The sequence below is a fragment of the Carassius gibelio genome, chromosome A6 (genome assembly GCF_023724105.1).
Source record: "Carassius gibelio isolate Cgi1373 ecotype wild population from Czech Republic chromosome A6, carGib1.2-hapl.c, whole genome shotgun sequence".
NCBI classification, from domain to species: Eukaryota; Metazoa; Chordata; class Actinopteri; order Cypriniformes; family Cyprinidae; genus Carassius; species Carassius gibelio.
In genome coordinates, this window is record NC_068376.1 from 25,040,018 (window position 1) to 25,066,219 (window position 26,202).

Below are 26,202 nucleotides of genomic sequence, written 5' to 3' on the forward strand. Positions count from 1 at the left end.
GTTTAAAAACCTATTGAACCAACCTTGACAGCATTTAATGGCATACAGTTTGTTCGAATCGCTTCTATTGTGCTCCAAATTGTTGTCTACATGGGGAGTTCACTAGGTTTTGGCACATTTGCAAGTCACATTAACGAAACACCAGTAATACCTACAAACAAACCCCCCCAAATGTAATTCTAGGTGAGCAGCAGACAAGCTGTTGCGCAACAGTCAGCCGGCAGTGACGTCGCAGACTCCGCCATATTGAAATGTTTCCCTTCTCCTCTTCTTCACTGAGCTCAACAGCAGCCATCAGCTTTCGCTTTCCAACTGGAGACAGGGACAAAAACACAGACATGGAGACAGACACTCTTCTGGAAGCGCTTAAAGGTGCCCGGCTGTGTGTGCTGAGGTGGTCTGCGTGAGTTTAGAGAGGAGTTATATGAGCTGGTAATATGAGTTAGCTAATGTTAGCATGGCCTTTGGCTAAATGGCTTTTTTCCTGTGTTTCGAGGTCTGACTCTGTTGTGGGTTAAGAGCAGATGAATTGGTTTCTATTTGCTATTTTAAGACTTTTATCTTTTTATTATTTGTTTATTTTTAGGCTAAAACGACGCGTTAGATAAGAAATACATTGATAAAACTATTGTTGATTGAAATAACTAGTTAACGTTAGTGGTATGGGATGATGCAGAGTTGATTGTAAGTATATTACACGTCTGTTTATTCAGGGTTAACTCTAAACTAATGAAAACTTGAAAAATAAAGTCTGTTTTTTTTACGTAAGTGTGATAGGAAAATATAATATTTTGTCATATTATTCATAAAAATACAGGGCTGGACTGGTTATAGATTTCCTTTAGTGGTCATAAAAGTACGGCGAGGTTTTGGATCTTGAAGATGGCCTGAAGACTAGAATCAAGAGGTTTAGGGTCATTATAGATGTACTGCTTACTTTATTAACCCTTCTTGAAAAATAATGATATATGTTCTAATTTTCATGAAAGCATGCATATTATTTCAAGACTAATTATAGATAATGTCAAAATAGTTGTAGAAAGTAAAATTCTGTGTGATTTTGGATCTTGAATATGACCTAAACCTAGCAACAGGTGCACTGTAGTTTTTCTGTTAACATTTAAAATGTGAGATATAGTTAATAATAAATGCATATTTATTCCCATGAATTCAGATAAAAGTCAGAACTAGAATGAACTAACTAAATTTAATTTTAGATATTTTTAAGTTGGAGGTTGCTTGGATTGCACCCAGTACATATAATAAATCCTTAATGTGATCTTATTGTGTTTTCTGCAGATTTTGACAAGAAGGTGAAGAAAGAGTCATCTCCGGTGTTGGATCAGTTTTTGTGCCATATTGCGAAAACCGGGGAAACTCTGTAAGTATCTCCAGATATCAGTGATTTAAGAAGGGCATAGAAACCACATTTACCTTTGTGTGATCCCATTTTTTATTTTTTAATCATAACTTCTTTTCTGGGTAAGACCACAAGGTGGTTTATTGCATTACCACTGCACTTTTGGATTTGTTCCAAAACGCACTGAACCTTGTACTTATCGACTAGATGTACTTTAGACAACCTGCTCTCATTTCATGAAATAATTGTAAGAATACATATTCAGATGCATATCAGAAGATTGAATCAATGTATGTCTCTGGAATACCTGCTTCTGATTGGTCAGTTGATTTCTGTGGTCAGCTATTTGGCGTACCAGCAGATGTTGTCTCTTACACAATAATATGAGTTAATAATGCTATGTATTGTTGCATTTCAGGGTGTCCTGGTCTCAGTTTAAAAGCTACTTCATATTCAAACTGGAGAGTGTGATGGAAGATTTCCAAGCATCGGCCCCAGAGCAACGTGGGCCTGCCAACCCCAATGTAGAGTCGGTTCCTTTTGAAGAAATGAAGGAGAGAATTCTTAAAATAGTCAGTGGATACAACGGGTGAGTAACATGCTAAATAATTGCATAGTCATAGTGTGGTGCTATCACCAATTTTCATTTCAGAAAAGCACTGAGTTTGTTCCTGTAGTAAGTGTACCATAATGATCTTTTGGATAAAAAGAGAGAGCCTGTCTCTTTACCCCAGAGTAAGTGTGCCATCTTCTGGCTGTTGAATATAACCTAGCCTACACCGCTGTGGAGGATGCAGCAGCTAATTATTTTCTCTATCCAGGATCCCATTCACTATCCAGCGCTTGTGCGAGCTGCTCACTGAACCTAGGAGGAACTACACGGGAACAGAAAAATTTCTCAGAGGAGTAGAGAAGGTCAGTGCATGATATATTGTACGATTCTAACTAATAGCCAAATGGATGGTGTTTATTTGTGTGTAGCGGTGCACGTCCTATAAAATGCTTTTATCTCCCTAACCCTGTTCTTATATAAATCACAGTTCATTCTCAGTATGTTCACTTTTTGTTTGCAGTTTTATTATAGTTTTGTTCCATCCGAAGTCACATGTGAGAGAGCATTACTAGCTATCTTTGACTTCCATAAAGGCTCTGTTGATTTATGGTCAAATGCATTTGTTTTGCAGGTGTGATTTATATATCTAGATGATCGTTTACAGTGTTCTACACACTTGTCTCTTCAATTGTTTGCAAAGTGGATTTTATTATGTGCTGTGACTCATGGATGTGTTTTATTGCTTAAGTGACAAGGCCCACATTTTAGTCCAAGGAATTTGTATTGTTTATGTTATTGAAATTGATTGTATTCTGTCTTCATCAGAATGTGATGGTGGTCAGTTGCATTTATCCTACATCTGAGTGAGTAATTACTGTTCACTATTCAAATATAAAGATGCTACATATTCATTGAATGCTTAGATAGATGCCTCTAATTACTGTAGATAAATGAAGAGCTATTTCTGGCCTCTTTGTAGGAAGAATGGATGCAGCGGTGTCAACAGAATGAATGGAGTCATGTTGTCAGGGAACACATCCACCTTTACAGAGAGGTGAGGAAAGCAGATGGAGCTCAGGACTAGTCATAAAAAAAAAAAAAAAAAAAGAGCTTGACACTTCTATATTACAGGAAAGTGAATGGTCCAGGAACGCCCAGACCATTAAACAGACAGAAACACTCCATGTCCAGTTCACTGGCCACAAATGGCCTTCCGGACAGTACAGATAACAAAGAGACAGACACAGCACAAGGACACAGCAAATCAGCCAGGTAGGTTAAGTTTGCGATCATATCATATCTTATCTCATCTGGTCTTTCACACTGTTTTTTTTTTATTTCTAATTTTACTTCTGAATCATACTTAACACTTGGAAAAATAATTAAATATCAATATGTATCGTGATATACTTTTTTCAGTGACGGAGATATGATTCTTAAACCCATTTAAGATATTTCGATATACATTACCATTGTTTCCCATACATTGATTTATTTGTGGTGTTTGACTTCGTTGTTTTATATGAATGTATCTCTGAAGGGAACCGACTGTCTTTAGTAAAGAAATGACAGAAACGTTATTTTTGCACTGCAATTTTATTTTATTTATAATACTTTTATTTAGCAAGGATGCTTTAAATTGATCAAAGAGTTTACAATGTTAAAAAAGATTTCTATTCCCAATGAATGCCGTTCTTCTGAACTTTCTATTCTTCAAAGAAACTTGAAATATTCTACTTATTTGTTTTCAACATAATAATAATAATAATAAATGTTTTTGAGCTGCAAGTAAGCATATTGGAATGATTTCCGAAGATTCATGTGACTGGAGTAATGAATCACAGGAATAAATCACAATTTAAATTATTTTCAAATAGAAAACTATTATTTTAAATAGTAAAAATATTTAAAATTTTTACTATATTTTATTGTATTTATTTATTTCCTGTATCTTGGATCAAATAAATGCAGGCTTGGTGAGCAGAATAGATAAAAAATAAAAAATCTTACTGTTCAAAAACATTTGTCTAGTGTATGTCAGCCTGTAGTTTTATATAAGGTGAATATAATTATTATTATTTTTTTATTTATTAAATATCGTAGGTTTATAGGAGGAAGTTTCATAGACTTGGAAAATTCACATTTCAGAAGTTTTTAGGTACAGTTTATATCTATATATCTATTAATATATCTATATTAAATTATATTGTATCAACCGAAATTAAGAAATATATTGTGATATAAATTTTGGCCATATCGTCCAGCCCTACTAAAGACCAGAGATGGTGGACAGCAAAAATGAAATGCAGAGAAATACATAAATTACTGATAAGCCCTGAACATAAATAGACATAAATCAAAGGAATCATTTCATGATTTGTTTAATAATGTGACTATACATAATTTGTTGTATCTTAAATAAATGGTTTAAATCTAACATGGTGAAATCACTGATGGTTAAATAAGTGGACATATTCACTAATTTCTCACATGATGAATAATTAAACAGCTTGAAATTCAGCAGCCCTGAATATCCTTCACGTAACTGAAATACAGAGTATATCTTTGTGTTCCAGTGATGCGTCTGTATCAAGCATTGGTGGGCCTCTCAGCAGCTCTGTGAAGAACAAACACTTAGATGACGAGGAAGATGAGGGAATGGAAGAGGAGGAACATGAAGTCAAGAGGCTGAAATTTAACCAGGACGGCAATGATGAAGAGGAGGATGAAGATGAAGTAGACCAGCAGGTCGTCGAGACACCCAGATCTACTTCAACTAATAGCTCCTCAGATCAGTCAGAGGAGCCCGAATCACCATCATCCATGTTGCAAGAGGGGAGTGAAGAAAAGGAAAGTAAACCTCAAGGTTCAGCCGGAGGCTCTGAGGACCAAGGTAGCATCATTTTCATCCCCTCCTCTTTTGGCTAGTTCACACAGTACATAAATCACTAACATATTCTACTCTTTGTTAACCTAGAGCCTTCCAGCACACAGCCTGAGTGCTCCGTGGCTGATTCTAGAGAGGCTTTTACTGAGAGAGAGGTTCCCTGTGGCTCCGATGACTCCTCAGAAGAGCCCAGCGATATGGACCAATCAGAGCAGAGAGCCCCGGTGGGCGTGGACTCTGAGGTGAGAGAAGGGGAGGAGCCAAGCGAGCAGGTCAGCAGCAGTAGCACTGATGAAAATACGTCCGGACCCACATCCAGCAGCAGCAGCGTAGAGTCACCCACAGAGGGCGACTCTGGGTCAGGGGCCCTGGACTCGGAGAATGCAGAGGAGGAGCCTATGGAGCAGGACTAGAAGCCTGCAGATTGCTAGCCTAAACAATAACTGCAAGCTTTTGTGGAGATTAAGAAGACACACACTTCAGTGGTCTTCCACAAAAGCCATCAGAAGCAACACCCAAGCTACCGCCATGCGCCTTCCGGTCGAGAGTCCACCTAACTTCTCCAACTTTCCCAAACGGACACTTTATGCAGGTGTACATATGATTTCATTGCTGAAGTAAAGGATTTAAACCTTTTTTTTTTTTTTACAGTTATTTCCCTCAGTTTTAATCATATCATTGGTTTCTGCCAGTCTGTTTTGTCACAGAGCCTAAAGTGGTTTGACTGAAGTTTTTTGGTGTCCAAGTCATCACATTGTCAACTGTGACATAATAAAAAATCTAATTAAAGAAAAATTCCTGATAAAATACAACTCTATTGATGCAGCTGTGGCATGCTTTTGGTTACCACAGGAAATAATTCCAACTCGTAGCTCCATTAGAAAAAGCTTAATTGGAAGTCGCCCGTCGTAGACGTCTATAATGTTTTTCAAAGCCAAAATGTGTTGTTATCAGATACAGCATACCTCCGCTGTTGTTGTTAAAGCTGAACTTGTCTTTAAGAGAGTTGAATCTGTATCTAGTCTTGTTCAAGGCTTTAGATCAGATAGGTCTTCTCTGCATTGGTTTATTAATATTTAAATCACCTAGTGGAGTTGATCGTCCCGCTCTCTCTGAAGACTCGTAACTTGGCTGCTGTTCAGGTTATGTTCCAAGCAAATACAAGCCATAGCTATCTTTGTTCTGTCGAATGATTCAAGCCTAGCATAACATTTTCTTTCTGGTCATTTGTGTGTAACTGACGGAATGTAAAATCTCCTTTCTCACGTGCTGCCACCTTCGCTTTTGTATTCTTGTGGAGTCTGCGCTGCATTGAAAGTGAGTGGTTTATGTCAGGTACATTTACCTCTTGATTCAAACTGATTTCATGATTCATGTTAATTTATACCAGCATTTCAATCTCCTATTTGGTTTTCGTTTGTCGTGGTGGGTGGTTGTTGACTGCTCCGACTAGCTCAATTACAATGTCATTTGTGACGGTCCAACCTCGAGTTATCCCGCCGTTAACAGCTGGCTGCCGTTTTGCAGCTGTGTGTTTTCGATATTTAGAATTTTTAAATTTGTGTAAAGTAGTGTTTTGTAGAGAATTGTTCACTGCCTTTTGTGCATCCATATATAATTGTGTACTTTTTTCTGTGTATTACTGAATGCGTGTGGTTTCAATACAGTATTCAGACAAAGCAATAAATGTTATTGTTTTAAATGTTTGGAAGACCCTTTAATTTATCTGACAAGTCTGCATGTGAATTATTACCTTTTTGGACGAGTTCTGCCCCAAAGTTTAATACTTGGTAAGCACCACTAGCCTGTAGGATGTCATTCATAGGAGGATTATCGTTACATAATATCTCTTATGCTTTCATCTGGGCCTTTTCACAATCCTTAATCATGTTCCTCAAATTAATACGTGCCCACTAATTAATTTAGCTGTTGCACAAATTTTTCTGCTTCATTTCCCAAATACAAATTTCCTTTTCATACGTCTCTAACAATGATTTCGGCAGGTTCTTTTAAGAATGGAAAGCTTTATATGACCTGTCTTGTGTTTGTACTCACGTTGGCTGGCTAATTTCACAGTCCCATGAGTATGTGTTACTGAAATTTACCCAGCCCTCTCGGAGGAAATAAAAAGTGGATTGTTCTGCCATGGTCTGTGGCAAGAGGTTACATCAAACGGTCTTCTATGAACCGCCGTCTCTTGGGAAATAAACCTGCACATGTGGGAATAGAAACAAGTCTTAAGTAAATGAATTGTAATTTGATCCATGGTAAGGCGAAATTGAAGTGCTTATTAATAATGATGAAGTCAAGTGACTATCAAGACATTTCTTATGTTTTTTTGAACATTTAACTCCTTTTTTTGTATTAACAGTTGTACTACAAAAACTAAAATGTGGGGTAATATTTGCTTAATTGTCGTGTCAAAGCAAAAAGGATTCCATTTTCTTTTAAAGACTATATTTGCTTATTTCTTTCTTTTAATCAAGGAGTAAAATATATGAAAGGTTTCATTTGAAATTCGTCTGTATATGGTAGCTCTTCTGCTCACTACTGCTGTAAAGCGGTATCATATTTATCATATATCATATCAGCCTTTGACAGAATCAAACATTGTGTGCAGACTCTGGAAGGCTCATTACTTTGGGATAAAGAGGGTAAATAACCACAATAATGTCAGATTTGCAAGAGAAAACACAACCATATGCTAAACCTGATCTGAAACACATCATTTGCACATTTCTGGTAAGCTGATGCATTGACTGAGACATAATGTGATAATTATTGAAATTTTCTTGCACTCTTTATTGTAATTTTGGTCTGCTCCCATATCAAAATGAGACTTAATAAAGCAGATAGTGGCCTGTTATTTACAAAACTCACGTTAAAGACAGATGACAGTCTTCACTTTATTGTCACTGGCTGGCAGCTGACAGGATATTAGTGGTGAGATATTGGGGCTTACCTTGAAGCCTTCAGAACTTACAATTCATCTCTGTAGAGCAATATATATATATATACATACAGAAGTACTCCTGAATAACCAATCAGGCCAATTCATTATGTGCAATTACCACGTGCCCATAAGAGACCGGTTTAATTTGATATTATTCCCAGCAGAAGATATGTTAAAAGTGTCTGAGACTGAGACTCATGAAAAGTATATTCAAACATTCGGAACAGCCGCTGTGGGAAGTGGTCCTGCAGATCTCCTATTCTAAAGCAGGAAGCCTTTATCCTTTATTGAAGATCAAAGAATAAATCAAAAAAGTGTGTTGATCTTGCACTGGCTGGTTAGCTGGTGTCCACGGTTCTTTGAAATCCTACATTAAACTGACTATGTACCTTTTAATGCAGGTTTTTGTGAACATATTGTGAACATTTTATCAGTGCATGTTATTGTGAAGAAAAAAAATTGTCTCTGTTATCTTTAATCAAAATGTAACATTGCAAGTAATTTTGTAGATAGCACTTATCTATAGACTAAATTTCTAAATTTTGTGCAATTTGCGCAAACGGCAATTCACACTGATTTAAAAATTGCATTTAAAAACCTGATATGAAAGCAAACTAACTTCGAATTCTAAACTTGTACTAAAATTAATTCATTCCAAAATGAAAGGTAGCTTATACGTCCTTCAAACGCATGATCACATTTAAATTCTAGACGTGGCTTGACTCGGATCGGATCGGATTGGAAGTTCACTGCTTGGTCACTGTTCTCATTGGTGTAACCCTTAATGTGGTTCGAGCGAGGGTCAAGCCTCACCATGCACAATCTCTGTGTCATCCAATAGAGGGTAGTCTTTAGTCTCAGCCAGGCCTAACGGGTTTACCCCTCCCCAGAACGAGGAGACAGACTGACTGCCCCTGGCCTGTAGATATGGGATGCTGTCTTCTGTTCTGCTTCCCCTTCATACTTTTCCCTGGCATGAAGTCTCGATGACTGCTCAACTGCTGTGGGCACCGTGGCCAATGCAACCTTCAGCTGAGACTCCCATGTGGCCATCAGCTTAAAGAGCTCTTTAAAGTAGATGGAAGCTGCAATGAGGGAGCAATCACAAACTCTAAAAAAGTAGTGGCTGTTTGAGCGTGGCTAAAAGATACTTCGTTTCATGTAGCCAGACTTTAGATTACTTAAAGTCTGTTCCACTTTCCAATTTATCCTGGATAAAAATGACCAATTAGACAAGGAGAGACTGTTTGAGAAGTATGCAAAGTGACCAGTCACAGAGCAGTCAATTATATGTTCAGTTGCGTATTTATAATTTTTACTTTACATTTCTACATAATAAACAGGGTTCAGGATGAATAGGGTTTTGTGTGATGTCAAGGCAAAAGTGTTTTATTTCATTATGTGGATGACAGTTGGCAAGGACAGGTGGATAGTGGAGTGAAAGATGTTTGGGTTGCACTTTATTTTACAGTACGTGTACTATCATGTACTTATAGTGTACTTACAGTGTATTTATCTAAGAAAGTTCTGGTAACACAAGGTAACTACATGGGGTAGGGTTAGGTTTAGGGGTAGGGGTAGGTTCAGGGTTAGTACCTAGTTATGACATAGTTATTGTAATTACTATAATAAGTACATAGTATGCACATAAGGAACAGGACTGTAAAATAAAGTGCTACCGATGTTTGTGTAGGGCAGTACTGTTTTTTTATGTGAGAGACATTTCCTTTAAACACTCAAACCTACTGATGGTGACACATTTGTTTAAATACCATGTTGCGTGGAGGGATGAGTTGTCAATTGCAGTTTCCCAACAAAGCTTGAAATCTTAGAATTGCCAGACTGTTGAAGAAGTGGAATGGAAAAATGCATTGTTCTCAGGCCAATGTTGCTTGAACTACCACTGACTGGTCAGACGGACATTGACCGAGACAGTCCTGGACTTAATGCTCAAGGATGATGCAGAGCCAGTTCATGGAGATTTCAGTATAATAACTGTATAATAAACTGTAATATAACTCCCAAGTCTTCCCATGTGTGATATTTGGAATCTCTACTGAGACTTAAAATGAAGCTTGGCAAGAAACAAAGTAACAAGAAAATGACTGCTTTCATACTGCAAAATGTATCCGACATCTGCTTTTTGCCATCTGTTTTCTCTGCATAAACAGGTGAGGGAACATATTGAACACAGTCTGCCAAGCCCATTTTCTTGGCTCTTTACAGGGTAGTTATGAGATGGAATCGGTGGCAACATGCCTATCATGTAAAGTCCCTTGCCTGTTATGTTTGGTCCTACTGTATACATTATTTGGTTGCACTTTATTTTACAGTACGTGTACTAAGATGTAGGCTACTTATAGTGTACTTACAGTGTATTTATCTAAGAAAGTTATGGTAACACAAGGTAACTACATGGGGTAGGATTAGGTTTAGGGGTAGGTTCAGGGTTAGTACCTAGTTATTACATAGTTATTGTAATTACTATAATAAGTACATAGTATGTACATGAGGAACAGGACTGTAAAATAAAGTGCTACCCATTATTTTCTTGTGGATTTCCTATACCTACATTATTTTCGTGTGCATGATAATAAGTTACACAGTTAAATTGTACCAGATAACTGTAATAAGATATTCTGACAGAAGCTATCATTGATTTATCATCATGTTTTTCTTCTTCTTCTTTTCTTTTTTTTTTTTTTTGACCGATTGCATGAAAACTTTCAAGTAAACAGGGACAGAAAAAAATAAAACTACTGTTATATTTAAATATGCTATCTCACACTCACTGGTCTGAATCATCCCTCGAATGTAAAAATAAATGTGAGATTATATACAGCACCTGTTCAACAAGGGTTTTAATACAATACATTGTTATACAATACATTTCAGACTTTTATAAATATCTTTCAGGGCACAATCTATCATTTAGGGAACAAGCACACTCATCTAATTGTCAGCTTTCTACATTTTACTTTCCATGTATGTGTTCGGGTTAAGCAAGTGTTGCATAAATTTGATCTGCTCATGCATTTCCTAAGAATCAACCCAATAATGCTGTTGTTGCAGGTGCTCCACTGCTAGAGCTACAAGAAAAACAACAACAACAACATTCTCTGTGATACATTTGTGATGTGTATTAATAATGATATAAAAGTGAGAAATACTGAGACGACTCATGATGTTTTGTTGATGCACTGGCCGATACTGATTGCAATGGATATTGTATGCAGTGAACTGTTGCTATGGTTACCTCAGATGAATAGGACTTCTTGTCATTAATATCTATTTGACAACTGGTGAAAATACGCACTTTAATTTGCAATAGAACATCTGTGAAAACATTCAAATGACCTGAAATACATTTTGTTTTTTATTTACTTTAAGGGATTCTAGCCTTAATGCGAGGGGCCAGACCTTTTTTTTTTTTTTTAGGTGTAGTGAAGCAAAATTATTTGAGTTTAGATGTTAGGTCAGACATTCAATTAAGTGTTATGGAACAACACGCTATAATGAATCATGTATATATGCATTACTGAAATATACAGTTTTTACAATGTGCAGAGGGGTTCTTGCAAACCACTTAGCGGAATAAAATGTACAATATAAGACCTATTTTATGTATATACCATTTTGTAAAATTTCTACAATTGTTATCTGAATTGTACACATTCACTGCAGAATGCAGGTCATAAAACAGGTCATATGTATGCACAGTGTACATAATGTAAAAGACTGCTGCCATTTAGCCTTCACATAGCCTAACACTATACCTCTTTTTATCAGATTTTCCGAAAAAAGTTGCTGTTTCAACAAACATACAACTCATTTCATATTTTGTCCTACTCTCTGGCCCTGCTCCAGAGAGCTGGAGGCTAATTCTGCATAATACACACATTGATTGGCATCATTACTGGGTTCGTGGGCCTGTGGCCTCTGCTGGAGTATTACAGTCTAATGAAGTGCTTTAATTGACTTTTGTGGAGGCTATTCCATCATTGCTCCATTTATAGACGTACCCTCGGCCTCTCAGGCTAATAGCGGCTGAGGACCTGCTTTACCACACAGCTAGGCTTTTAGCAGCCATTTTGTTCAGGGAATGCTGCTTTTTGCAAGAGGCTGTTAAAAGTGTAAATGGGAGACTAATAAAGTGGCATTTTGAGTGATTTTGTCCCTGATATACCAGGAAAAAAGGTGCCTGTCTCTGTGTGTATGTTTAGTACCTGAGGAAAAGCACTTGGGAAATGCTGGGGAACATTTTGTGTTTTGTTTCTGCAATACATAACCAATTTTACCCTGATATGTAAAAATGTGATTTTTGCCATTTTTTTTAAAGGAAATGTGGTGCACCTGTGCAACTTGCCACTACAAAGCTACGTTCAGTGTTTCGGGTGGTTGCTTGGGCATTGCTATCTGGTTGCTAAGGTGTTCTGAATGGTTTTAGTGTGTTATTGTATGGATGCTAGGGTGTTGTGAATGGTTTTAATGCAGTAATGCGTGGTTGCTAGGGTTTTCTCCATACGGCTGTTTACTCGCCAAAGTCAAAAGAGCCCAAGCTCACGGTACTGTGTGTTGTAAATCAGCAATAGAGAAATGAAACCCCATACTGTCAAGGTACACAACAGGTCAATTGACTGATCCTCACATCCAATTTGAGCATGTGCACTATTAAGCGTTGATTATTGCAGCGAGTGCACAATCATGTGGACAAGTCTTTGGCTTTTAGCGTTCATGCACTCAATCAGTTTCCCAGTGTGACTGCATAGCAGCTCATACTGGAGACTACACAAGCTACATATTACCAGAGGTTATTATATGATGCAATCTTCACCATTGCAGCTATGTGACATAGGAGTTCCTCATAACAGAAGCTGGCGGGTATTAAAGGACCTGACGAGTGAAAACCAATAAAATCAGTTACGTCTAAATACAGTGAGTGGATTGGTTTTGAGAAATCTAGGGGATTTAGGACTTGTACTGCAATTAAGCTGGTCTTTTAATGGCAAGTTGCTTTGCCATCAGCACTGCATCATCCCCCGAGGGAGCTATTAATAGTTCTGATGGTCAATAAACCAAATCTCCCATGACTTATTATATGTGACTCACTGTAGCTACACAGGATTGATGCAAGCCACCAAATTGAATAAGGCTCTACTGTAAAGATATTAATTACATGAAACAAGGTGGACAATTTAGTGAAAGAATTTAGCATTATATGTTAATATGTGCCTTTCATTAAACTAATATGCAAGTTGTGGTACCTCAAAAAAAGACTACATCCATCTAATCTATTTATCTTGCTCTTTCAATGGCACAACATTCCATGGAATTCCATTTCGGCTCTGCTTTCCCAACAAACTCAAAGGCAGTAAATCTACAACACTTTCACTCTTACATAGATAAAGAGGGCCAGTGAATTGAATGAGAGGCTAAACCACATTGTTACACTGTCAAAGACCTTTTAACATAAGTCACTTATTTATTTGTAGCAGAGGGGACATTTAGCATGTCCTGTTCCATTTAAAACATTTAGCAATTTAGGAAACTTCACACTAGCGACTTTTATACGACACTATCAAATCATCACTTTCTCGGTTCAGGGGATTCCATTTCGTTACTCATCACTTAACTTAAATTTAACGGTTATTAAATTATTAAACAAATCTATTATGCATCATCATATAATGTTGGCTTGCTGACTTGCTTAACAAAACTGCCAATTATTATTATATTTGTTTTGCCATTGCTCAACAAAATCAGTTATGACCCACCAAGGCGTGCAAGTCATTTCCAAAACGAAAAGAAGTGTATTTATAACAGCATTCTGATAGCAGTACAAAGGAAATACATGTAAAGCACTTTGCCTTCGAGGTTCAACATGATGTTTGGTCTCTCAAAGAGAGGGAGAATGCTGAAGAAACAGGTCTTGAATGGATGCTCATGGTAAACATAATGAAACAATGCTGTACAGTTGCAGCTGCCAGAGGAGAGCAGAGCGACTCTCACCTCATTGACAGTTCTGACACAACAGTGCTTATGGCAGCCAACATGACTGAAATGTGGTTCAGTGTAACGTTTACACTTGCACAGCACTTGTTTTCACCTCTGCTCTCACTTCCAATATTTTGACCTACAGGCTTGAAAAGTAAATGCAAGGAAAAAATGTAGAGGGTGTTGCAAATCTACATTTTTAGGCTGTATCTTACTGAGCCATGAAGTGAATTTAATCAAAAGTGGGTCAAAGACAAGGTTTCTTTTCTTTTTTTTTCTTTTTTGGGATCTCCTAAGTTGTACAAATATATATATATATATATATATATATATATATATATATATATATATATATATATATATATATATATATATATATATATATATATATATATATATATAAATGCAATTCAAACTGATTATGACTATGATTATGATTTATATAAATATTATTTTATTTATTTGGGTGAATCACATGGTATATCACAGACCCATGTACACCCTCATGACTTGTGTCATGGTCTACATAAAAAAAATAAAAAAAAATAAATATATATATTTTTTAAAATAATTATCATTATTTAAAAACAATGTTTTCAAACATTTTAAATAATGATTTACATAGTAAATGTAATTCACTTGCATGCATTAAAAAGGGAAGGAAAATATTGTATTTTTCATTTTGTTAGAGTCATGAAGGCAAATATGTAAATAGTATTACATTTGTTTTAAAAATGCATGAATTTTGTATTTTTTTTTTTTTTACAGTGATGTCATCTCTATTTCAAGTCTGTCCTTTTTTAATGATGGGAATAGAGCCCTTCTGCAGCGCTAAAGAGAAAAGTGCACTGTGAGTTACTGCAATATTAAGCCATAAACAACATGGCTTAACGGACCTTTGAGCCTAACAAGTCCGTGCTAAGTTCATGGGTCAGTTGAATAGTGGGGGTACATTTTACTTGCGGTCATGCACAGGGTCAAGACCATTCTTTACCATTTGTGTGTTCACAAACCAAAAATGTATGAACTGCATATTTTCAGACTTGTACAATTTCCTGAATTGCACCGCAGGGATCAATAAAGAACCTCTGTTTAATTTAGGACTGAAGTCCCAACAGCATTTGAGATAATATATTGCTGCAAAACCATCATCAACAAGGTGAAAATTTGAAGTGTGATGCTTGAACACTGCCATTTCACTTTTTTTACTTAAGTTTTTTAGTCAAATGGGAGAAATAAGCTGTTGAAACAAATGAAATGCATCACTGCTGAGTGAATTCCCTAAAGGACTTGTGTCAAACAAAGCTAAATTAATAGATGGCATGTGTCCTCATAACGAGAATCAAAATGATATATTTACTATCAACTCTATCTACTATTTCAGAGTCTGTCATCATGGTCAACAGATTTCACATTAAAACATATAAACAAAACACTAGATCTCACTTTTTGTGAGATGTGTGGCTGTGCAGCTGTTTTCCACACTTTATTTCTAGTGTTCAGTTCACTGGTCCAAATGCAACTACTGGCCGGAGCCTGGAAGATAACAGTGTAATCTTAGTGAGAGATGTGTGGATAAGGAAAAGGTCTGTGACTGAAGTATGGGCTTTTCTGGTGGGATGGTGACAGCTCTCTTATTGCAGAAAGATAGATTTCTACAGTTCTACAGAACATCTGAATCATAACCAGAGTCCAGAATCTAATCATATGGTGTGTTCAAGTCCTTCAGGGACATTAATGAGTTGCGTAGTAATTATGACTTAAGGTGCGTTCAAATGACTTGATGGTGATTTTGCTTTCCAACATAAAAAACAATCTTCAAAAGGATGAATAAAGACAGCATAATGGCTGCTTTTGAGTTTTTTTCGTTTTGATCCCAAAGTACTTTAAATGGAAATGTTATGTATTGTATTGTAATTGTACAATACTAAGGTATTTTCTACATGCGACTTGGATGAAAAAAAATATATCATGTTAAAAGACATTTTTGTTTTCCATCGCCTTGCTCACCAAAAACAGAAATCTGTTTTTAGAAATCTATTAAAACTATGGAAGAATGGGTGCTCACATCAACAATACTACAGTGAGAAAACTGACTGTGTGTATTATTCTGCGTTCCTTGAACTGAGACCGTGAAATTGGGAGTCTTACATGACTGTGTATAGCAGTCCTATACACCATGCAGTTCAGCGTACATAAACTCTGACCTACTTTTCAACTGATAGAAGTGTTTCAGTGCATTGACAGTTGTCTTTTTTATAAACTACACCATCTTAAAAATAATGAGATGTCACTGTTTACTATTAATGGGTCTGGGAAACGTACAGCTTGGTAGAGGAGTTTTAATTGAATTGGGTGCATGCTTCACGTTCTCTCTTTTCTCTTCTTTTTTCTATGGTGGATGATCAGAAGGGAGTCTACTTTCCTGCTATCAGTCATTGCTGTGTCTGAAGCCATTTCACCGGTATAATATGATAAATGTATACAGTCAGTATGTTTTACAATCTGGTATTTATATTCTGACATTCGTATATTTCTTAAAGTAAATGGTAAGAACAGCCCCAAGCCTGGTCCATTGTGCTGTTTTGATGAAATGAATATTTAAGATGAAGGCTTGCAACCTGGTTTCCCATATTATCATAGTAAAATTTCAAATCAAAACCCGAACCAGACTGTATATATAGTAGCTTGTTGGGAGACTGAATTCAGTTTATGCGGTTTGCAACACTAAAATGCAACATACAGGACTTAATGACAGGTCATCATGCAGATGGTGGAAGGAAGAGATTGTAATCATACACAGCACATGAATGTAATCGGATCTTTAGTAATCAAGCTGACAGCTCCTCAAGGAATCAATGCAGTGTTATAAGTGATGTTGTTCAATTCTATGTTTGATATTTGCACAGTAAGTATTTTAAGACTGCAAATAGGCTATCACAAAGTGCAGTCGCCTATAGCAAATAAAAAAATGAGTTGGCCTAGGTAAATTCATTACGATTCATATTCTTGAGGGGCACTTTGTTTCAAATAAAAAAACTGAGCTCTTTGCTCACACAGTGATTTTACCACAGTTAGGAATCAATTGATACAGGATCCATAACACAAATGATATAACAGGGTTAAAAATTACAAAATGAATGAAAACAATAAGCGTACTATTGCAGATCTCTCGAGCAAGGATGGCCCACTGGCGTACATTCTCATTCTCAGCAGTAAAACCATCCCCTGTCAGCCTACTTGTTCTAACAAAGCTGAACAAAAGCCAAGGACGCAAACAGTGGTCTTATCGGTCAACAGCCGATTTACTCCAGAGCTGCTCCTTTTCTTCTGCTGTGGCACTAAGACAAATGAGGGGAGCTCCTAAACCGGAGGATGGCCGGCCGTATCGCACGCTGCCCACCTTCATTCATTACCGATATAAAAATAAACTTGAGTGTGATCAAAACAATCTCCACTTCTCCTCTCTTCCTGGCCCAGAAAGGGAACAACTCAGGATTGATTGCCGTTGCTGCTTTTTGTTTGCTTTTGCATGGAACTTATCTCCTATTAAAAAAGTATGTGTGAAGAGATCTCTGTGGACATTCTTCCTTCAGGCAAGCATAAAAGCAATCAATTAAATTAAAGCAGACATAGAGGAGGAGGGTGACAGCATGTTCCCTCTCTTCCCTTATTAACATAATTATTCTCTTAACCTTTTTTTTTTTTTTACCAAAAGTTTTGTATAGAAAGAGTCAAATAAGTGGCTTATACCGCCTAACTGTGGATGTTTCTTTTTTGAGGTGTCAAGGTGTAAAATAGGTCTTCGGGAAATTAATACATTCGTACTGAAAAAGTTTTTAGATAGTAAAGAAAGATGGCACACCCTTCAAGTTGCAACATGAATTCAGAGGCAAATAAAAGACTATTTGGACACTTTCTGGTTATCAAACCTTGTGGAACATGGTCAAATAGTTATCATCACATGATGAACTGCAACTGTATTTACTCTGCTAAGAAACCTGTCATTCATCCACTAGAAAACATCAGTTGGTTAAAACAAACTAAGATAAAAGTTCTAGAATAATTTGTTTGCAATTGATTTGATATTTGGTTATCAAATGCAAAATGTTTCAGTTTGTCAGAATAATACTGTACTGGGAACAGAAGCCTTGTCTGCATGCAGCTGGCTGTGCTGCTCATTGCAGCTGTGGCATTGAAGAACTTTCAGTGTGATTGTAATGAGATAGAGGTCTGTTCACTGACCTGAGCTCTATGATTCAGAGCTATACACAGCTGGGGACAGATAAGCAGAAACAGGGGCCTGGCTGGGTCAGTGGCCCTGAAGTCGAGTGGCCACTGAAGTGTGGACACTATCCACCCACAACCGTCTATCAGATTAAGACACGAATGGATTGACACATATCCAGGGGCGCTGGACTGGGGGTAAAACCAGTACTGATTACCAGGTCCCAAAGGAAGAGAGGGCCCTTGAAAAGTCTAGAATATATATATTTTAAGGGGAGGGGGGCCCATTAGGACTGCCTATGCATAAGGCCCGGGATCTTGTGCAGCGCCCCTGCACATATCTGCAGAAACCCTTATGCTTTAACATTTTTTTGAAGAAATTCCCATCCTACTGCAGTTGCAAACTGAAGCTTCTTTGTAGTAAAAATATATTCAACATAAAAAAAGCTCACCAAAGTATTTTGAAAGCTCATCAAATATAAAACAATAATTTATTATTTCTCTCATTTTACAAGACATCAAATTGCATTTCTAACTAATGATTTTCTAAACTGTATTATCTTGCTGTAATACAATGGAGACCTATACAAAAGGCTTTTGTCAACAACAGACATTAATATCAACAATAATACAGATTTTGATTTCAAGAAATGGCTGCGCTTTGATGCATGTCTTATGTAACAGTAGCTGTGTGAAATATGAACTTAATGAAACACAGCACCCTTTCCTTAAAATGTGTAAAGCAATGTTATTTTTGTTGTACAACCCTGAATGAAAATGTATAATAACATATGTGTGATGACCATTAAGCTAAATATCTGTTACTTCAATAAGCAAAAAGAACAATACTGCTGACTGTTAGTTACTTGAAATAAAATAAAAATGCTGATAGTTGTGATGCTTGATGGTCTTTGTATTGTTTTCCAAAACCTTGTAAAAAGGCCAAATGGTCGTGAATCAGTTACGTAATAGAATATTCAAAACCTCAAGCGCAATATAGAACCGAGCAAATAAGAAAACGTGCTCTCATCACTTATATAAATCCATTCTATTCAATCTTTGAGACTCCCATTGCAGCTTCTCTTGGCAAATAGCAAAGTTCCTTCAGACGAGGCATTCATATTTCTTATTTACAAAATGTTGCCGCATTGAACGAGGCAGGATTGTCTACCCCACTCGGTAGTGTCCTATATACTGAACAGTACAGGGCCTAAACCGTGGTCACTGACAGTAGGGAGTTGTACACTCTTGTCCCATCGGGGGACTTCGTACCATGGGTCAACAGTTCCTGGATAGTCATCCAATTGTCAAAGATTTTCTTGCTCCGCTTCTTCATCATCTTTTTGTTACTCAGTTCAATAATATTGAGCTCCTTCTTGTCTTCAGTGCTGCCCACTTGCTCCTTCAGACAGTCCATACGGCTCTGCTTCATAAATTCCCTGCGCTGACGCTGCTCTTTGGCACGGACGGCATGTTGCTTCCGCTCCTCTTTGCTCCAGTAGCGTCCCATCTTCATCTCGCTGATGGCATCATCGTCTGTAGTCATCCCGCTGCGCTCCTCTCGGATCCGTAGGGCTCGCTCTTTCAGGAGCTTGTCCCGGACAGGCCGCTTGGTAATGTAACGCGTACCATCGCTGCGGATCTTCACTTTCCATTCCATCTTGGGACCCAAGTCAGCAGAAGCGACGGGGTCCCGGCACAAGCTGACTAGGCTCATTTGGCTTTGGGCATACTCCACTGACTTTTGCTGGATCAGTTGCATGTAGCTCTGGTAGTGCTGGGCGTGGGCCGGGATGTGGGCATGTTTGTAGGGCGATTGGGGCTGGGCATGGCGACCAGTTTTGCGTTCTCGAATTTCAGACTGGGTTCCAGCCTCGGACACTTTTGACAAGGTTGGACGACTTCTGTTAGGACTGCAAGCCTCTTGGACGGGAGACAGAAGAGGTTTGAGGATTCTGTTGGCACCCAACGTCCCACTACAAACCCCCACTTGATTTTCATTTCCACGCCTCAAGGAGTTGTCCGGGGAAAGCTCTAGCGTGAGTGGTGTGCTACGGCAACTTTCACCCGTGTTGTATGCGCTGGAGCTGTCCTTGTCAGACTTCTCTGGGAGTTCGCTGATGTCCGCTAGCTCATGGCGCCTTGCATCCACACTTGTGTTGTAGTTGCGGAAGCCGCTGTTGTGGAGCATCCAGGATTGTTCGCGGCACTGCTCGCGCAACTGCTGCATGCGATGTGCTCGGACTATGCTCAGGCACTCGAGCTCAATGCTGCGGAGCTCCTCATTCAGAAGCTCCAGCTCTTTGTCGACACCCTCCTCGCCAACGCTGCCCTGTCCGCCACCACTGGGCCAGAACAAGCTCTGCTCCGGGGTACCGCTGATGCCCACGCTCCGCATCTGGCACTTGAGCTCCAAAAGCTCACGAAACTGCTCGCATTCGTCAGCAGGAAAGTCGCCCAAGAAGTCCGCGTCTGCATAGTCCGCAGAAATGAAGGACTCGCTGCTGAACGGGAGGTCGCCACTTCCTAGGGTGTCCTGACTGTATGCGAGCCTGCGCCGGCTGCCTAGTGTGGTGGAGGTGCTGGTCTGATCATCTGCGAGATTCTCTTGCTCAGAACTCTCATCGTTACGAGTGCTGTCATCTGTGCGGCCCACTCCACTGTCCTTCTCATGATGGTGGGAGAGCAGCGTGGCAGTGTCTGTTGTACCTCCATCCTCCTCGTGCTTCTTCTACAATAAAACAAGTAAGGGAACATCAAAAAAGAAGTCAACAATATTCTTTATATACAATGCCAGGTTGATATGACAACTAGAATAGGAGGTAAGCCACCCACAAGCTCACAATTTCACACGGAAAAATGTTCAGGCTTTTCCAAAGTTTATTGGAGGAAGTTTTGAAAGCCAAATACTAGATTAAAATGTTCTAGCTTTGGTATAATGAATACTTATTATAAAAGTAAGCAATTATTTAATACATTTTCAGAGCAGCAATTTGAGATCTGACCACCTCCAAACTGGTTCAATCAGATGTCAAGAAGCATTGGACCCTGTTAACATGCGTACATTGCACAGTACACTTCAGATCGGATCACATGAAACAGATGTTAATATCAGGTGCAAATGGGAGCTAAACTAGCCATGCTTTATTTACACAAAAGTCCTGGCTTGACTGCTTTACCTCCTGCTCAGTGAAAGATTTGGAAATTATGATTGATGTGTAGGATGTCAAGCCATGACAGGCTGAGCTATGATTGACTGATATGCCTCCTGACGGCTCCACGACTGACTTTCTGATGGATTTGCTGTACCTGCTGGATCATGCTTGCTGTGAACTGCATGGCCTGATGGTGCTGTTGCTCTAACATATCCATGTGGAGGTCATCCAGGTAGTCGTTTCTGTCGTCATCCATCCAGCCCTCATCCAGCTAAAATAACCAGAGAGAAAAGGAGAAAATCTATCGGCTATCTTTCAAAGTTGGTGAACAGCACAAATGGTGTGTTTGTGTCTTGGGTCTCTCACTTGTATCTCTGGTCGAGCCAATAGCAGGCATACATTTGGGTGTTCTTCACTGGTTAAAAGAGCCACTGCTTCCTCGTGGTTCTGGATCTCAAAGCCATTGATCTGAATTGTGGAATTGAGATTTGTTTAGAAAAAAAAAATGCCTAAATGTGATGGAATAAGACAAATGGCATCAATGATATTCAGCAAACCTGGATGATTCGATCTCCCTCTCGAATTCGTCCATCTTTTGCTGCAATGCTGTTCGGATCAATCTGTACAATGAAGAAAATTGTTGACCAACAATACAAGCCCAATAAATAAAATGAATCTTAATGGCTTGTATTTTATAAGTGAAAGCACAGATGTTTTATAGAGCATATCATTAGAATTAAAAAATGGCTATTTTTGCGATACAACTCACCTCACTGACATAGATCCCAGTCTCATCCTCATCATCTGTTCTGTAGCACACAGTTAACCCCAGTTTATCCTGGATATTAGTTCTGTATAAATCCACTTCCTGAAAGAAGAGTGTGATATTTTAATGCACAGCACTGATTAGAAGTCATTTGAAGTTTGAATTGCCAAACTGTGTAAACACAGCAGCTTAATCATAGCAATGTACACAATCTGTTGCCTTGATCTATATGCTTGAATAATTTGCCCAGTTTAAAGAGTTCTGCGACAGAGATACATGCCATTAACATGAGCCGTGTCTCCTCCCGTCTTGTGTGAACACTTGTTATCTACAAGATACACATGGAGATCACAGCTCTCACGGGGCTGGTATCACAGCAGACCATGAATGAAAACCAACTGTAATCTAAACCAACCAACACATGCTCTGCCATCAAGCTTATTCAAAGTAAATAGGCGAATCTCATGAATACATGTTCAGGTAAGAAATTATTACATACAAATATTACATACTGTTACAAATTTTAGGGTCTGTAAAAAGTAATAATGTGAATAATCATATTGTGTAATAATTTAAAATTTAAAATAAAACTGTTTTCTATTTTAATCTACATTAACAGTTTTAAAATATAATGTATTCATGTGATGGCAAATCTGATTTTTCAGCAGACTTCAGTCTACAGTTCCACTTCAGAAATCATTCTTTTATGCTGATTTGGTGTTCAAGTAACAGTTCTTTTTATTGTTATAGTTGAAGACTTTTAATTTAAATAAGCATAAATCCAAGGCAGTTCAACTAATACTACATGATTGAATAATACATTATTGTCATTTGAGAATTGAGAAGATTTGTTTTGTATTGTGGTAATGAGAATTGGTGATGGAAATGTGCTTAATTTGTTGAAAAATAATTATGTCCCAATGTAAAAGATATTAATGGCCCTAAATATAAACCTAAACTGTTTTTCAATTTAATTAAAAAATATAACTGCTTTTTATTTCCTTTGATTTTTGGGCAATATTACATCCTTTATCATTTTCATGAGATTGACCTAAGCAGTAATTGTCCATAGTGAATGTCTCAGGCCTTGATCCTTTCTTTGAGCATGAATTTTCTCTTGACCATATCGAGGAAGTATTTGATAAGCTGGTTAGTTCATTACATAATATAATTGCTAAATGACGGCCAACATTGTGCTACGGTAAGAACACAGTGCATATTAAGTGTATTTCTACTTCACAGCATCTAAAACTCCCTTTCTTTGTCCTTGAAGTGCAAAAGAGAGTATTAATCAAGGTAAACCAGGCAGGAGGGTAAAGGAGTTGTTGGGCCCCATCCTGGTCATTGATCTGTCTTCAGGGCCTTCACTGCGGCACCTGGAGGCCCTCGGGGGCCGATGAGAGGTCGTCAAGAGTGCTGCATGCAGAGCATCTGCCGTCGTAAGTCTCTGAACTTCATCTCTTTATGCACTCGTTCGTGACCCCTCATGACTCACTGCCCACCACTATCATTACAGAGCAATCTGTCTACGATTATTGTACACTCAGATCCATCACACCAGTTGTTAGTCTAATTACAACCTCTCCAGTTATCTCTTTTCACCGATTTATAAGTCAATGACAAAAGTAAATAATGATATCCCCGTATAGCATCTGTTCAAGGGGCTAAAAAGGCTACTTGATGTCAGTAAAGATGACCCATTTAGTGCCTGTGTGAGGTTATGGATGTTGTGGTTGGGCAATTCACCGAAACATCGGTGGAGACAACTTGCATCAGGCCTGGCGTCAGCATGTCTTAATTCTTAGAATAAAGAGAGATTATGTGTGGCATTACCTCATATTCCAGCTCTTCTCTTTCTATCTCATGTTGCATGCCCTCTAGGAAATCATTAGGGTCGAAGTATTCATGAGCAGGAGAGTGCCTAGAAAACATAACAAACAAAACTATATCATACCATAAGGAACGATGTTAAAGAGGGACTATGCTTAACAAATAAAACTGCATTCAAGATTCAGAGGTCAAATGATTAAATATGCTCTACAAAATGCCAATTTCATCACATCTTACATGCTTTATGAGGGATTTTACTCTAATAATTGCTGGAATATGTGCTTTTCTTGTTGATTGCAGAATAACTATATGATAAAGGACAGCATGGTTCAATAAATAATATTATTAATAAAACTGAAACAATCTGCAGATAAAAATAAAATTAAATATAATAAATATGATTAAAATAGCAATTTCAGAGCTGCAAGTCTGATACATGACTTCCATTTTTATAATTATATGTGACCATCTATTTAACAACTCTTTTACAAAAAAATAAGACTTCAGGTAAAAACAAGCATCTGCAGAAATCAGATATTAGAAAATGTAATTTTAGTGTGTTGGGAAATAAATTATATTCTTCTTAGTTCCTGTCAGTAACATATGAGAGACAACCCCTCGAGGAATACATGCAGTGAGATATGATATTGTGTGAGAGGAAAATTTAAATCAAAATAAATGAAAGCAACTTAATTTCAACATGTGCCCTGGGCTAAAACATTGTTAGCAACTTTTGAATTTCGTGCAATGGCATGAATACAGATCTTCAATATGTATTTAACACACTGTCTGTCAACACCATCTTCATTAGCTATGTGTCAATCAAAACTGAAATCTGTGATATACATTGTGATTGGTCCATGGAGGCGTCACTCACCCCTCTGGCAGCAGGTACTGCTCAAGCACATTCACAGGCGGGGAGGACGTAGGCAGCTTGCTGAGCGCCATTATATGCTGGAAGGTGATGTCGGTTTGGGTGCTGATGTCCATTACCTGCGCTTCCCCACTTGGGCCTGTAGGTTTGGGCTTGGGAGCCCGGCGTAGCACCTGGACCATAATGGGCTCTTTAGCCATACGGAAGGCCTCCACAGCCTGGTCGTGCGTCGCCTTTGACAAGTCCTTTCCATTGACCTGTTGAAACAGACAAACATAACATTGACATTACAAATGGTATTAGCAATTAATATGAGCGGGAATGTGCATATAATTGAGAAGACAAAAACTACTCCACTATAAACTGAAGACGACAAATCTATTGAAATTTAAAACCAAGGGAGCAAAGCAATTTAAAACAACCATTACAACAGTGCAACGCATCTGCAGTGCCTCTCGCTGCTTTCGGGGGTCAAAGCTAGACTCAGCAAAACAACAACATAAATTAGAAAATGCTCTCTTGCTAATTAATCTGGGTCATTAAACAAACTGAAACAGGGAAATGTATCTGGCTAAGTAATTTGAAGACGAGGGCCTCCCTGGAAGAAGATGTGGGCACTGTACATGAGGAAATGAATGAGAGCTTCAGGGCCAAAGCATGACAGACCAATCAAGAGCAGCGCTCTGCTGATGAGGGCTGAAAGAAATGAGAAAGTAGAGGTTCAAAGCAATCTTTTAGTGCAGAGAACCAAGCCCAGATGGGGTCCGAACATTTTAAAACAGATTTGTACAGTCCTTAAAACTGCAATTGTTGCTACCCTTACGAAAAAGTTATATGGAGGTAACACAGTAATGCTTTGATTTATCATTACATATTTTTTTAATAATCGCTGATGCAGATCTATAGAGAACAGGGTGATACAATAATAAATAAATAATGCACTGTATATAAAATATAAATGAAAACAAATAATTTGCTTAAATTAAATGAACGCATGTCCCAAAAGTACAACATTGTCAAACGATGTCCAAATAATTTTTATTGCTGGTGTATTGCATAAATTATTTGTAAAAAATAATTATTCAGGACAAAGGTTCTGGTTAGGCTGATGTCAAGCTAAACCGAACAGCTAACACACTCTCATTAGGATGCAAAAGCATGAGAGTTTTCGAGATTAAGGTGTCTGCTAACAGTGACCTTGGGTGAACCGTCTCTCTTATCTTAGAGCTTATAGAGTTTTCCCCTCATGTGCTCATCTCAACAAACGCAGCATTCCCCATTTGTTCATGTTTGATTCCTAGATGAAAAACGGCTTTGATAGGATCTGTGCTTGAGGCATTCACATCCACTTATCAAACCTGCATACATACATATTACATACAAATACTGAAAATAATAGTTTAGCGATTCGTTTTCTGAGCAGTATTGATTGTTGTATGCCATAGTTTTATCAAACATTTACACACCTTTATCACAGAATCAAACCTTTCACGCAGCTTTCAGAAATGTATACACTAAAATCCTCTATATAATTCTATATTTTGTGAGAAATATCTATAAAGAGTCTAATTCACAAGCTGCTGGATCCACTTCTCGGATTTGC

General features: G+C 38.0%; 2 protein-coding genes across 4 annotated transcripts in view; one reads left to right on the forward strand and one right to left on the reverse strand.

Annotated features, from left to right (window-relative positions):
* The first annotated feature begins 204 nt into the window (after positions 1 to 204).
* Positions 205 to 6,502, forward strand: LOC128015856 (serine/threonine-protein phosphatase 4 regulatory subunit 2-B). 2 transcript variants are annotated; one of them, XM_052600067.1, is made up of 9 exons: positions 205 to 372; positions 1,300 to 1,381; positions 1,779 to 1,949; positions 2,182 to 2,275; positions 2,739 to 2,776; positions 2,893 to 2,967; positions 3,045 to 3,185; positions 4,490 to 4,806; positions 4,891 to 6,502. In XM_052600067.1, the coding sequence occupies exons 1-9, from the start codon at positions 252 to 254 to the stop codon at positions 5,211 to 5,213; spliced, it is 1,362 nt and encodes a 453-aa protein (XP_052456027.1). In that variant the 5' UTR covers positions 205 to 251; the 3' UTR covers positions 5,214 to 6,502. The 2 variants fall into 2 exon arrangements, with proteins under 2 accessions (XP_052456027.1, XP_052456028.1); XM_052600068.1 differs by having other exon boundaries at positions 346 to 403.
* Positions 6,503 to 18,446: 11,944 nt separating this feature from the next.
* The window catches only part of LOC128015859 (E3 ubiquitin-protein ligase PDZRN3-B), an 85,485-nt gene continuing 77,729 nt past the window's right edge, over positions 18,447 to 26,202 (reverse strand). For both annotated transcript variants that reach the window (XM_052600070.1, XM_052600071.1), the window contains 7 exons: positions 24,603 to 24,856; positions 23,729 to 23,816; positions 21,899 to 21,997; positions 21,687 to 21,749; positions 21,496 to 21,597; positions 21,284 to 21,400; positions 18,447 to 20,705 (listed from right to left, as the gene is read on the reverse strand). In XM_052600070.1, the coding sequence (XP_052456030.1) occupies positions 19,185 to 20,705; positions 21,284 to 21,400; positions 21,496 to 21,597; positions 21,687 to 21,749; positions 21,899 to 21,997; positions 23,729 to 23,816; positions 24,603 to 24,856 (2,244 nt within the window). In that variant the 3' untranslated portion in view covers positions 18,447 to 19,184. The remainder of the gene's footprint in view (positions 20,706 to 21,283; positions 21,401 to 21,495; positions 21,598 to 21,686; positions 21,750 to 21,898; positions 21,998 to 23,728; positions 23,817 to 24,602; positions 24,857 to 26,202) is intronic.

Bases quoted from the DNA above. Each gene is read 5' to 3' on its own strand.
- LOC128015856 (XM_052600067.1), top strand. From the start codon at position 252: ATGTTTCCCTTCTCCTCTTCTTCACTGAGCTCAACAGCAGCCATCAGC. The intron at 2,276-2,738 runs GTCAGTGCATGA...TGTCTTCATCAG, and splicing joins TTCTCAGAGGAGTAGAGAAG to AATGTGATGGTGGTCAGTTG. The intron at 3,186-4,489 runs GTAGGTTAAGTT...TTTGTGTTCCAG, and splicing joins GGACACAGCAAATCAGCCAG to TGATGCGTCTGTATCAAGCA.